The 12,773-nt window shown below is 42.5% G+C and overlaps 1 protein-coding gene across 1 annotated transcript in view; it reads left to right on the plus strand.

Annotated features, from left to right (window-relative positions):
* The window catches only part of TYR (tyrosinase), an 82,607-nt gene that overhangs the window by 6,217 nt on the left and 63,617 nt on the right, over window positions 1-12,773 (plus strand). The window contains exon 2 of the mRNA XM_074943153.1: window positions 9,792-10,008. Within this exon, the coding sequence (XP_074799254.1) occupies window positions 9,792-10,008 (217 nt within the window). The remainder of the gene's footprint in view (window positions 1-9,791; window positions 10,009-12,773) is intronic.

The following is a 12,773-nucleotide window of genomic DNA, read 5'->3' on the forward strand; positions in this document are numbered from 1 at the left end:
ACAGCACTTTGAAGTTGCGGCTCAGGCTCTGAAGCCGACCCCGCTGCCTAGCCACAGGTACCCATATCTCAGAAACTGCTTATGCCTCTGACTGCAACTTACAACACAATAAGTTTAAGACCCTGTCTGCTGCACAGGTTCATTTTCAAAAGAAAAAAAATAAAACCCTGACAGCTGTTTGTGAGCAAGGAGCTGTCAATCAGGTGGTCATCAAGATTAGTCTCTTTGCTGTCTACTTACAGAGATTTTAAGTCTGAAACACGCTGTGTTACAGAGAGATTAGAATCTACATGCTGTGTTCCATGGAGATTAGGCTCTCGGTGCCGCAGAGAAATGAATAGAAAGAAAGCCCCCAAACAAGAAGCGTGGGCCAGATTCTCCCATCAGTTATACTGCTGTAAACCCAAAGTAATCCCACTGATTTCATTCACTGGATTTATTTTGGATTCACATCCGGGAGGAGAGTTTGGCCTATAGTTGCTAGTCTGTTCCCCACATATGTAGCAACAGCGGTAAAGAATGGCCTAGTAAAAAAAAAAACAAACCTCAATGACAGAAATGATCAGAAGTTTAGAAATTCCCAGGTCAGGTTTGTCATCAATGCTAATGCACACTAATAATTCAGTGAAAAGGGATCTGACCTGTAGGAGGCTGAGTCTGTGTGTGCATTTGGGGTGCAGGGGTGGCCACACCAAAAAGGCCTGGCCTGGCGCCAGAAAAGCAGCACAACATCATATGCTGGCAAACCAGAAGGGAAATACCAGCAAGAGTGAATGAATCTTTTGGCAGTGATTCGCAATAATATCCCCTCCATGCTAGCAAACCCCAGCTCTGTTGGGAGGTAAGATGTCCTCAGGCACTGGGCTGCCCCTCTGCAGAGGGAGGAATTTCAACCAGAGTTAATTGAACATGGAGAACATACCTTATAGGGGTTAGGTTTGTTTCAGTCGTGTCACTTTCAGTAGCGCCTTTAATTTATGCATATGCAGTAGGGGTCAGAAATTCATAGACTGGAGATAATTTGTCACCTTATGCCCTGGCAGAGTTGTCTCTTACAATCTCTTTGAAGTTTTACTTCTACATTTTTCTTTTATTCTGTCCATGTGCTAATCTATCTTTTCAGCCCCACAAATGTTTGAAAGAGCTCTTCATGTGCTCTTACTTGGGTATAAATATACATAATCTGTTTCAGAGTTCCTTGCTTTGTTTTAAAGACGAGACATTATTACGATAGGGTCTCTAAAGTTCAGCTTGTTCCGTTACACAATAGCTCAGGATTCTTCTCACATCTCGCTACGTTTGGTGAGTGAGTTGCATTTGGATGCCACCTAATGAAGGCCTGATTGTGCCAGGCCCTAATGCAGCCATGTAGAGTCATACCCCTGGGCAGCCTCCATGCATCTGTATTTCAGGTGTGAGGTGACAGCTGGGGCTGCAAGCCCAGTCCCACGCCAAAGCAAGCAGGTGGGGATGTCCAGAGAGGGGCAGGGAGTGGGTGGAGTCTTAGCCCACTCCACTCAATATGTTGGCCGGTGGAGCTGAAGGGAAGTGCAATAATATATACTTAGCAAAGAGGTGGTGTGAATTATTATCCCATGGGAGCAAAGCAGGAGTTTGAAAGATTTGTGAGGCTGAGCTACGCACTGCCCCCTAGTGAAGGCAATGAGCACAGGCTCAATCTAGGCCTTAGTTTATTCTCCCTTTAATGTGTAGATCAGTATATATTTGAACATTTTCCCGTGTATTTGAGAAAATATTTATCACCATTAACATAATTTTTGGCTTGATGTTTGTAAACAGTGCATGTCACTGTTCTCATTAGTGTAACCTTAAAGAATTATCACAAATAATGCCGGCATTAAAAAATGAAATATCTGCACTTCAGAGAGTAAGCAATTTACAAAAGTTTAACACAAGACTGAAGAAAGTCTAAGACTTCAGTCCTACAATTGGTTCCACATGGGTGTAGGGATCCGTCTGCGCAGAGACAACTACAGAATCAGGGCCTAAGGGTTGAGGTAAAAAACCAGCCGCTTTAAAGAAAGGTGTGTGAGTCACAGTAAATGCTACCAAACTTTTACAAATATTTCCTAATCTTAATATTCCATTTGAAAGTGTGGAGAATCAGCACAGCCAGCTCCTCAGCTGGTGCAAATTAGCAAAGTTCACTGAATTGTGCTAAGAGATGACATGAAGAGCTCTACAAAGGAACCCATTTCCAGAGCACAACAAGAAGTTTTATTAAACCCAGGAACTATGCTGCATGTTCTTGAGTGCCATCTACTGGCACTATCTATTAACTATTTATATAAATGCAGCTATTGTGCATGTTCATAACAACTTCAATGGAGCTGCACTTATTTATGCTTGCTGAGGATCAGGCCCTTGCAATGTTTGCAGGAGTGAGCATTGTCCAATGTGAATCTATGAATTTGTTCCAAAAGAGAAAAACTTCAGTAGAGCAATTTTTAAAAGGGAGGCCTGATCTTGAATTAGGAGAAAAGGGGGCGACAAAGGCCCATTTGTCATAGCTTTTGAGGCCAGAAAGGCGTACTATGATCATCTAGTTTGACTTCCTACGTATCACAGGCCACAGAACCTCACCAACAATTTCTGCATTAGGTCCGTAACTTTTGTTTGAACTAGTGAATACCATTGCTAGAAAGACACCCAGTCTAATTTTAAGGCCAGATTGTCTGATTTGTGGCTCAAAACAGATAGAAAGTCACAGACAGTCATTTTCACTCCCTTTTCTTAAATCAACATTTCTTGACCCAGAGCTACCTGATTTCTTATAAGCATCCCACCTCTGCTGGATTGCATATAAGAATCCAGCCAAGTAATGATGGCTAGGTTGAGAGGCAGATGGAAATATATCTGGGACTTTATCTATTTATAGAATGAATAATGATAAAAATCCCAGTGCATATGACTGTCCTACATTTATGTATGATTTGACTGTTTCCTCTCTCACCCTCCTAGGTTGTGATTCTAAAAGCCACTCTGTGAAGGCAGACTCCTGCAGAGCCCCATGGACTGCAGTGGGGTTCCATCCAGGTGTTGGGATGAAACCCAGTTCAGGGCAACACATACCTATTTCCAACGGCAGCCCTAGGAGTTTTAACACACGAAGCCAAACTGAAGTTAATGAAGTGACACCAGAGATTAATTTGTTTGATAAATTTCAAAACTAAGACTGGGGGAAAGGATGATCTTGTGGGTTAAAGGACCTGGCTGGGACTTGAGGAATCTGAGTTGGATTCCCAGATCAGCCACAGACTTCCCATGGAATTTTGGGCAGGTCACATCATCTTTCTGCAGCTCAGTAAAATGGGAATACAACAATTCCTTTTCTCCCATCTTTTGCTGTCTTGTCTATTTAGATAGGAAGCTCTTTGGCACAAGGACTGTCTCTTACTAGGTGTTTCTACAGAGCCTTAAACAATGGGTCCCTGATTCTGATTGGGGCCTCCAGGCACAATACTAACAATCTGTAAAAACTGTTCACTTTTCCATTCGGGCTCCTCCAGATCTGCCGATCTCTTTCTGAGAAGTAGTGCCTGACCTTGGATCAGCCTTGATTTTGTTCCCTCAGAACATGCAGTCCTGACCTTGAACACTAAAGGCCTGATGCTTGTTTCATCTCCATTCTTTTTCACACATTTTATTGCATTATATTTACTCCTGATTTTTACACAGAGAGCAGAAGCTGGATCCATGAATCTATGGGCTAGATACTCAGCTGATGTAAATCAGTGAAGTAACCTGTATGTGCTGGCCTTATTCAGTTGCAAAGTCAAGAAGTCAAAAGTTAGGATTTACCTATTTTACTGTTGCCCACATAGCTTTTATTCTGACCCCTTGTGCATCCATCTTGTGCACTGAATAAGGCAGGGGTCCTGTGGGAAAAAAAATAGCACATGATCATGTAATTAAAAATGGTCTCTCCCCTTGCGACATGTGCATTAGGATCATTAAGGATGAACAGACAATGGTAAATCTGGCATTTTCAAACTTTAAAATTCTTGCCTTTGCAACCTAAATAATAGTCTTTTAACTTAGAGGGTTTTTAAAAATTTAATAAATGAGAATGTGTCCTGTTCAATCCCTTCTGTAAGAGCTAAGTATTATTATTTGTATATATTTTGCAGCAGTTTGTCATGAAAGTGTTCTCTTAACATTCCTCCCTATAATTTACTGACCTTACTTGAACAACAAGCTTTAAGGTGCCACCAGACTCCTCGTTGTTTTTGTGGATACAGACTAACACGGCTACCCCACTGATACTTGACCCTACTTGGTCATACTAGAGATTAATGTTGTCACTAGTGGGCACAGCTGGTATATGCCATTAGCTTTAACAGCATTAGAAAACTGTACATAGAACATAGGACGAAAACCACAAATCAAACGCACTTGCCTAACTGAAAAGAGCAAGGGTTCCCTTTCTCGGCTACCCTGAAGTTCAAAGGTCACATCTCACATTCTGCAAAGCAAACGACTTTCTCTGTGGCTTCTGATTTTTTATTTTAATAGCCTTCAGCTTTTCTCCCAGTTTTTAGAACTGCTTGTGCTGGGACTTCTCTCGAGCCTATCTGTACTGGCAAACATCGCACCTTTCACTACACACCTATCCAAACTGCTCACTCCACATTTCAACTCTGACCTTCTGGAGCACTACCTTGATCACAGTTAGCCATTACCTTCCCACCTTATTTTGAACTTCTCTGTACAAGGCATGGATTCTTTGGGGGAAGTCTGGGCCTCATCACCAGTCAAAATATTATGTTGTTGAAGGTAATAATGTATAGCATTGCATATGTAGAAAAGGTACAGCATTGCTGCAGAAAAGGTAAAATATGCCAGACAAACATGAGGGACATATTTTGCTCTCAGTTACGCCCATATGACCTTAATGAGGACAATAGAATTGCATGGGTGTAGCTATAGAGAGAGTGTAACAAAGTCTATGTCCCAATATACTTACATCCTAAAGATGTAAGGGGGGCTTTAAAGGGAGGAACAGTAAGATTAATTACTGATTAAGATTAAGGGGGAGTGGTAGATCTGGTATATCTTGAATTTAGTAAGGCTTTTGATGCTGTCTCACATGACCTTCTCATAAACAAGCTAGGGAAATACAATCTAGATGGAGCTATTCTATGGTGGGTGCATAACTGGTTGGAAATCGGTTCCCAGAGAGTAGTTATCATTGGTTCCCAGTCAAGCTGAAAGTTTCAAGTGCTTTGGAGGATATGATTAAAATTCAAAATGATCTGGACAAACTGGAGAAATTGTCTGAAGTAAATAGGATGAAATTTAATATGGACAATTACAAAGTACTCCACTTAGGAAGGAACAATCAGGTGGACATATACAAAATGGGAAATGACTGCATAGGAAGGAGTACTGCAGAAAGGGATTTCAGTGTCATAGTGGATCACAAGCTAAATGTCAGTCAACAGTGTAAGACTGTTGAATAAAAATCAAATAGCATTCTCAATGTATTAGTAGGAGTGTGGTAAGCAAGACACGAGAAGTAATTCTAATCAGTAGTAAGCAAGACAAGAGAAGTAATTCAAAATCAAATAGCTTTCTCGGGGTGAAAGTAAGTCGAGTGACTTACCAGTACTCTGGGGCCAGCTCTGGCCCCCGGAAGGGGCAGGGCCTAGGGCAGAAGGGGCAGGGTTGAGGGGGTCAGAGCCAGCCCCAGCCCATCCTATAAGGTAAGTGCCCCCCCAATGTTGTAGCAGTAGCAGCCCAGGGCTCCGGGGGCTATTTAAAAGGGCCTGGGGCTCCCCTCTTCTACCGCCCTGGCCCTTTAAATAACCGCCGGAGCCCTGGGGAAGCGGCGGGGCTCCAGCGGCTATTTAAAGGTCCTAGGCAGCAGAGGCAGCTGGAGCCCCGGCCCTTTAAATAGCCCCTGGAGCCCCTGCTACCCCAGGGCTCCGGGGGCTATTTAAAGGGCCCACGGCTCCCCTGCTTCTACCGCCCCAGTCCTTTAAATAGCCGCCGGAGCCCTGGAGTAGCGGCAGCGGGGCTCCAGTGGCTATTTAAAAGGGCCCGGGCGGTAGAAGCAGGGGAGCCCCAGGCCCTTTGAATAGCTGCCGGAGCCCTGCAGCCGCTACCCCAGAGCTCCAGCAGCGGGGCTCTGGAGGCAATTTAAAGGGCCTGGGGCTCCAGCCACTGCTGGGAGCCCCAGGCCCTTTAAATTGCCCCCCGAGGAAGCCGGGCTGCCCCAGTACGGTGCACCGGCTCTTGCCGGTACGCCGTACTGGGGTGTACCAGCTTACTTTCACCTCTGAGCATTCTCAATGTATTAGCAGGAGTGTAGTAAGCAAGACACGAGAAGTAATTCTAATCAGTAGTAAACAAGACACAAGAATTAATTCTAATCAGCTCTACTCCATTCTGATTAGGCCTCAACTGGTGTAGTCTGTCCAATTCCGGGTGCCACATTTCAGGAAAGATGTGGACAAATTAGAGGAAGTCCAGAGAAGAGCAACAAAAATGATTAAAGGTCTAGAAAACATGATCTATGAGGGAAGATTGAAAAAAAAAAAATGGGTTTGTTTAGTCTGGAGAAGAGACGACTGGGGTGGGGGGACATGATAACAGTTTTCCAGTACATAAAAGGTTGTTACAAGGAGGAGGGAGAAAAATTGTTCTTCTTAACCTCTGAGGATAGGACAAGAAGCAATGGGCTTAAATTGCAGCATGGGAGGTTTAGGTTGGAAAAACTTAGGAAAAACTTCCTAACTGTCAGGGTGGTTAAGCAGTGGGATAAATTGCCTAGGGAGGTTGTAGAATCTCCATCATTGGAGATTTTTAAGAGAAGGTTAGACAAATACCGGTCAGGAATGGTCTAGATAATACTTAGTCCTGCTTGAGTGCAGGGGACTGGACTAGATGACCTCTTGAGGTTCCTTCCAGACCCAGGATTCTACATCACCAGAAAATCCCTCTGTACTTGGGGATGATTGCTGGACAGCTTTAAAGCACTTGTGCATTGGTGATATTGGCACAAAACAGCTGCACTGTAGATGGCATTACCCAGAGCTGAAATGTAATCTTAAGAAAATCATGCTGTAGTATGACACTATTTAGCATATTCCCATCTAAGGTCATTACATGGCCCCCATTGCCATAGTATGAGTGCATCTCAATCTTCAAAGTATTTATTGTCACAATATCCCTGCGAGGTAGGGAAGTGGGGTTATCCTTATTTACCAGATGTGGAAATGAAGCACACAGACACTAAGCAACTTGCCCACATTCAGACATGAAGTCTGTGTCATAGCATAAAAGAGAGACAATTTAAGAAGACAAACCAGTATGCCCTTTTCCTTATTTGTGCTAAGGGCCAGCTGTGCTTACTCAATGGGACAACTTGTGATTTAAGGTACTACTCAGTGTACTGAGTAACAGAATCAGGTCCCAAGTACAGAGACGATTCCCCCAAACAGATGATCCAAACACAAGACTGGTTATCTCCACCCACTTCTTAGGAAGTAAAAGCCAGATTTCTGCAGTGATACCCCTGAAGCCTCACTGATGTCAAAGGGACAAATTCACTGCTGCCATGAACAGGTTCAACTCCATTCATGTCTGTAGGGTTGTGACTGCTTACATTAGTAGTAATGAATTTGGCTCAGACACATTGCATGGGACTAAATATTCACTATAGAGGATATGAGGGAGTTTCCCACACCTATGGCATTCTTTTTAGGTGACAAATCTGAGGAACTGTCCCAGATTGAGGTGTCATTATAGGAGGTTTTGGAACAAATTGATACATTAAACAGTAATAAGTCACCAGGACCAGATGGGATTCACCCAAGAGTTCTGAAGGAACTCAAATATGAAATTGCAGAACTACTAACTGTGGAATGTAATCTATCATTTAAATCAGCTTCTGTACCAGATGACTGGAGGATAGCTAATGTGATGCCAATTTTTTTAAAAGGCTCCAGAGGCAATCCCAGCAGTTACAGGCTGATAAGCCTAACTTCAGTACCGGGCAAATTGGTTGAAACTATAGTAAAGAACAGAATTGTCTAGCACATAGATGAACATGATTTGTTGGGGAAGAGTCAACCTGGCTTTTGTAAAGGGAAATCATGCCTTAGCAATCTACTAGAATTCTTTGAGGGGGTCAACAAACATGTGGACGCGGGGGATCCAGTAGATATAGTGTACTTAGACTTTCAGAAAGCCTTTGACAAGGTCCGTTGCCAACGGCTGCTAAGTGGTCATGGGATAAAAGAGGAGATCCTCTCATGGATCAGTAACTGGTTAAAAGATAGGAAACAAAGGATAGGAATAAATGATCAGTTTTCAGAATTGAGAGAGGTAAATAGGAGTGCCTCCCCACCCCCGAGGTCTGTACTGCGAGCAGTGCTGTTCATAAATGATCTGGAAAAAAGGGTAAACACTGAGATGACAAAATTTGCAGATGATACAAAACTACTCAAGATAGTTAAATCCAAGACAGACTGTGAAGAGTTACAAAGAAATCTTGCAAAACTGGGTGACTAGGCAACAAAATGACAAATGAAATTCAATGTTGATAAATGCAAAGTAATGCCCATTGGAAAACATAATCCCAACTATACATACAAAATGATAGGGTCTAAATTAGCTGTTACCTCTGAAGAAAGAGATCTTGAGTCATGGCTAGTTCTCTGAAACCATCTGCTCAATGGGCAGTAGCAGTCAAAAAAGCTAACAGAATGTTGGGAATCATTAGGAAAGGGATAGATAAAACAGAAAATATTATAATGCCTCTATATAAATCCATGGTACACCCACATCTTGAATACTGCATGCAGAGCTGATCTCCCCATCTCAAAAAGATATATTAGAATTGGAAAAAGGTACAGAGAAAGCCAACAAAAATTATTAGGGGTGTGGAACAACATCCATATAAGGAGAGATTAAACAGACTGGGCCTTTGCAGTGTGGAAAAGAGATGACTAAGGAGGGATATGATAGAGGTCTATAAAATCTTGACTAGTGTAGAGAAAATGAATAAGGAAACATTATTTACTCCTTCACATAACACAAGAAGTGGGGATCACCCAATGAAATGAATAGGCAGAAGGTTTAAAAACAAACAAAAGGAAGTATTTCTTCACACAATGCACTATCAACCTTTGGAATTCTTTGCCAGGAGATTTGTGACGGCCAAAACTATAACAGGGTTAAAAAAAATTAAATAAGGTCACAGAGGATAGGTCCATCAATGGCTATTAGCCAGCATGGTAAGGGATGCAACCCAATTGCTCTGAGTGTCCCTAGCCTCTATCTGCCAGAAGCTGGGAGTGGATGACAGGGGATGGATCACTTGGGGATTTCCTGTTCTGTTCATTCCCTCTGAGACATCTGCATTGGCCACTGTCAGAAGAGAGGATACTGGGCTAGATGGACCACTGGTCTGACCCAGTATAGCCGTTCTTATGTTCTAAATGAGGGCTGAATTTGCCCCTAGCCCAAGTGGCAAGGTCATGTGTATTTCATATGGGGAAAAATACATAATTTCAAAATGTTAAGTGTGTGTCAATTTTAAATATGTTACATGTTCTTGTCATATGAAAGGGGGCCACTTACGTAAGTCATTTTTGTAGTTTGAAATAAATACAAACATCATTTCTTACACACAGGTTATCGCATTTGCATTTTCTGCTCTGGGTTCTATGGGTCGAAGAACTTATTCTGAAAAATAAAACAGTGTTTGCTTTTATCCTTTTTGTAACCAAGACAACTGTGCTGATGGAAAATATTTTACACAGGTAATTTGCAGCCTATCGGAGGAGTACAACAGCCGGCAGGCTTTATGCAATGCTACCAATGAAGGCCCTATACTTCGAAACCCTGGGAACCATGATAAAACAAGGACACCTAGGCTCCCATCTTCAGCTGAGGTTGAATTTTGTCTAACGTTGACTCAATATGAATCTGGGTCCATGGATAAATTGGCCAATTTCAGCTTCAGAAACACTTTGGAAGGTAACACATTTTATTCTACTATGGCATTTCCAGTCATAGAATGATCCTTTCCAGGGATGTAGCATAATGCTGTTTCAAGATGGAAGTTGTAACTTATGAGTAAGTAGAGCCTCTAAACCTTGGGCAGCTTGGACTGATTTCATGGGGTGGAATTGACAATATACCTGATGTCACAGTTCCTCTTGGAAATCTCTAAGGGTGCGTCTACACAGCAGCTGGGAGATGTGATTCCCAGCTCAGGTAGATGTACATGCACTAACTCTGCTCAAGCTAGTGCCTAAAAATAGCCATGTGGCTGCACACCACACATGGTCCCTTGGGCTAGCCACTTGAGTACAACCCCATCCAAGGTCCCAGGTGTGTGCTCAGGGGGCTATCCCGAGCCACTGTGGCCACACTGCTATTCTTCATCTGCTAGCTTGAGCACAGCTAACACAGGTACATTTACCCACACTGGGAATCACTCCTCCCAGCTGCTGTGTAGACATATCTACACAGGGTAGGTCTACACTGCAAGTGTCTACACTGTGGTGCTGAGTCTCATAGCCCAGGTCAATTGACTCAGACTTGTGGGGTTTGGGCTGAGGGGCTAAAAATAGCAGCAGAGAGGTTTCTGTTTGCGCTGGAGCCTGGGTTTGTAAACCTGGTGAGGGAGGAGGGTCTCAGAGCCCAGTCTCCAGCCCAAGCAGGAATGTGTACACTGCTATTTTTAGCCCTGCTGCCCAAGCCCCACAAAACCAAATCAATTGACCCGGGCACTACGACTCAGTGCCATGGGGTTTTCTTTGCAGTTTGGACATACCCATAGTTAGAGATTAGGTTAAGTCTTGACACATGAGGTTTAATATAACTTACAAAAATGCACATTATTGGAAAAACGTGACTTCTCCTCCTATGGAAGTGGTATAGTAAAATAAGGACAAACTTTTATACCAAGTACATACACAAGAGAAGTGCCAAAACGAAGATAGGTAGTTAGAAATTTGGTCACCCTTTTTAGCGTACTCAGAGGAGGAGAGCACCTCAGCCAGCAAGCCAGAATCTTTAGCCAGGTTCCTTGAATATTAACCTGATCCTGAGTAAGTAATAACAAATATAAGATGTAGCACGTTAACATTTTATTGCAACTTTGCCTTAATGAAAAGTTGCAAAAGGCACAATTAACTATAAGCCAGCCCCTTTTTGAATCTTGCTACCTTACTAATGATACTGGAAGATTATTTCTATTTATAAAATGTTCGTATTAACTGCTTCAGTGCTGCCTCATATGCCCGGGGCATGGGGCAGGACAGGTTTCCATTAATGCCCCACATAGCTGGCAGGTATGTAACCTTCTCCCAGAACATGGCGACAACAAAGGGCCACAATCATATTCCACCGCAACATGAAAATTGCAGCAAGGACCAGCAGTTGAAGACTTTAAATTTATGAATTATTATTATTAATGATTATCATTCTCAGTGCAATGGTGGGTGCCATAAAACACTTTACCTCCTTCACAACATACAGTGAAATATTCTCAGATCCGAATTGTGGGCCAAAGTCTCCTCTCACACTGGTGAAAGATTTGGAGTGACTCCATTGAAGCCACAAGAGATTTCAGACATTGAATGACCCCAGGCCTGGAAATAGTTGGTGCTTGATGCAGTGGAAATGGAGAGGCAGTGGAGGTTTTGGAAAGAGGGAGGTGATATAGCTGGACAGACAAGCCAGAGAACCAGGAACATGGATTTTTTTTTTTTGCTGCTGTGTTTTGAATGGATTTAAGCATTGGGAGGCAGGGGGAGATGATGTCAAGGCCAGAAAGGAGGACAGCAAAGTAGTCAAAACATGAAATTATGAGGGCCTAAATCAGAGTTTTAGCAGCATGGACAAAGAGGAAGGGTTGGATCTTGGAGATGTTGCACAAGAAAAGGCAGCACGTCCTGGACACAGCCTGGATGTGTGAGTCTACAGAGAGAAAAGAGTCAAAAAAGACACCCAGATTACAGGCCCAAATGACAGGTAGGATGAAAGTGTTGTCCCTGCTTCATGAGAATGGAAGGCGTGTGAAAGGGCTTTGGAGGAAAAAAAAAAAAAAATGAAGCGCTCAGTTTTTTCCACTGCTGAGCTTAAATTGGTGTCTGGATGTCAGAAAGGCAGACAGGGAATGTTAGAGTGTTGACATTATGTTTCATATTACAATTAGAATTTATTTTTGTATAGCTTCTTCATGCAAGCTGCATCAAAAAAACACTTTAAGAGCTATCCCAGAATATATATAAATTTTTCAAAGGTATATTAAAAGGCAGTAGCACAGATGTCCAACAAAATTGCACAATAATCAAGAAAGCACTTAAAACCTGCAGTACCTGAATAGGTTGGGAAGACCTATTTTAATTCTTATTTTGCAGTCTGCTAAAACTAGCAATCAATGTTTTGTCTGATTAATCCATGGAACCCTTTCTCCAGTGCGGTGTCTTCGTCACTTTAATTTCATGGCTGTTGCGCAGAGTCAGAGTAATTTGTGTTGAGACTTGTTAATATCTTAGCATGTGCTCCCAACAACATTGTGAATGGGTTATTGCTTTAATTTGGATTGTGCTACAGCTGAAAGGACATTGAGGCATATTTTATAATATATATATGGCAAATCCACTGTTCTTTATAATAACCCCTCAGAAGTTCGACACAGATATCTTTCTTCTATCCCAACACCCATTATTCCACCACACACACATGCTAATTTAAAAGAATCATAGAAAGCCAGTGAATGATGGCTGCTG

This window comes from Natator depressus, chromosome 1 (assembly GCF_965152275.1).
Source record: "Natator depressus isolate rNatDep1 chromosome 1, rNatDep2.hap1, whole genome shotgun sequence".
Classification (NCBI taxonomy): Eukaryota; Metazoa; Chordata; order Testudines; family Cheloniidae; genus Natator; species Natator depressus.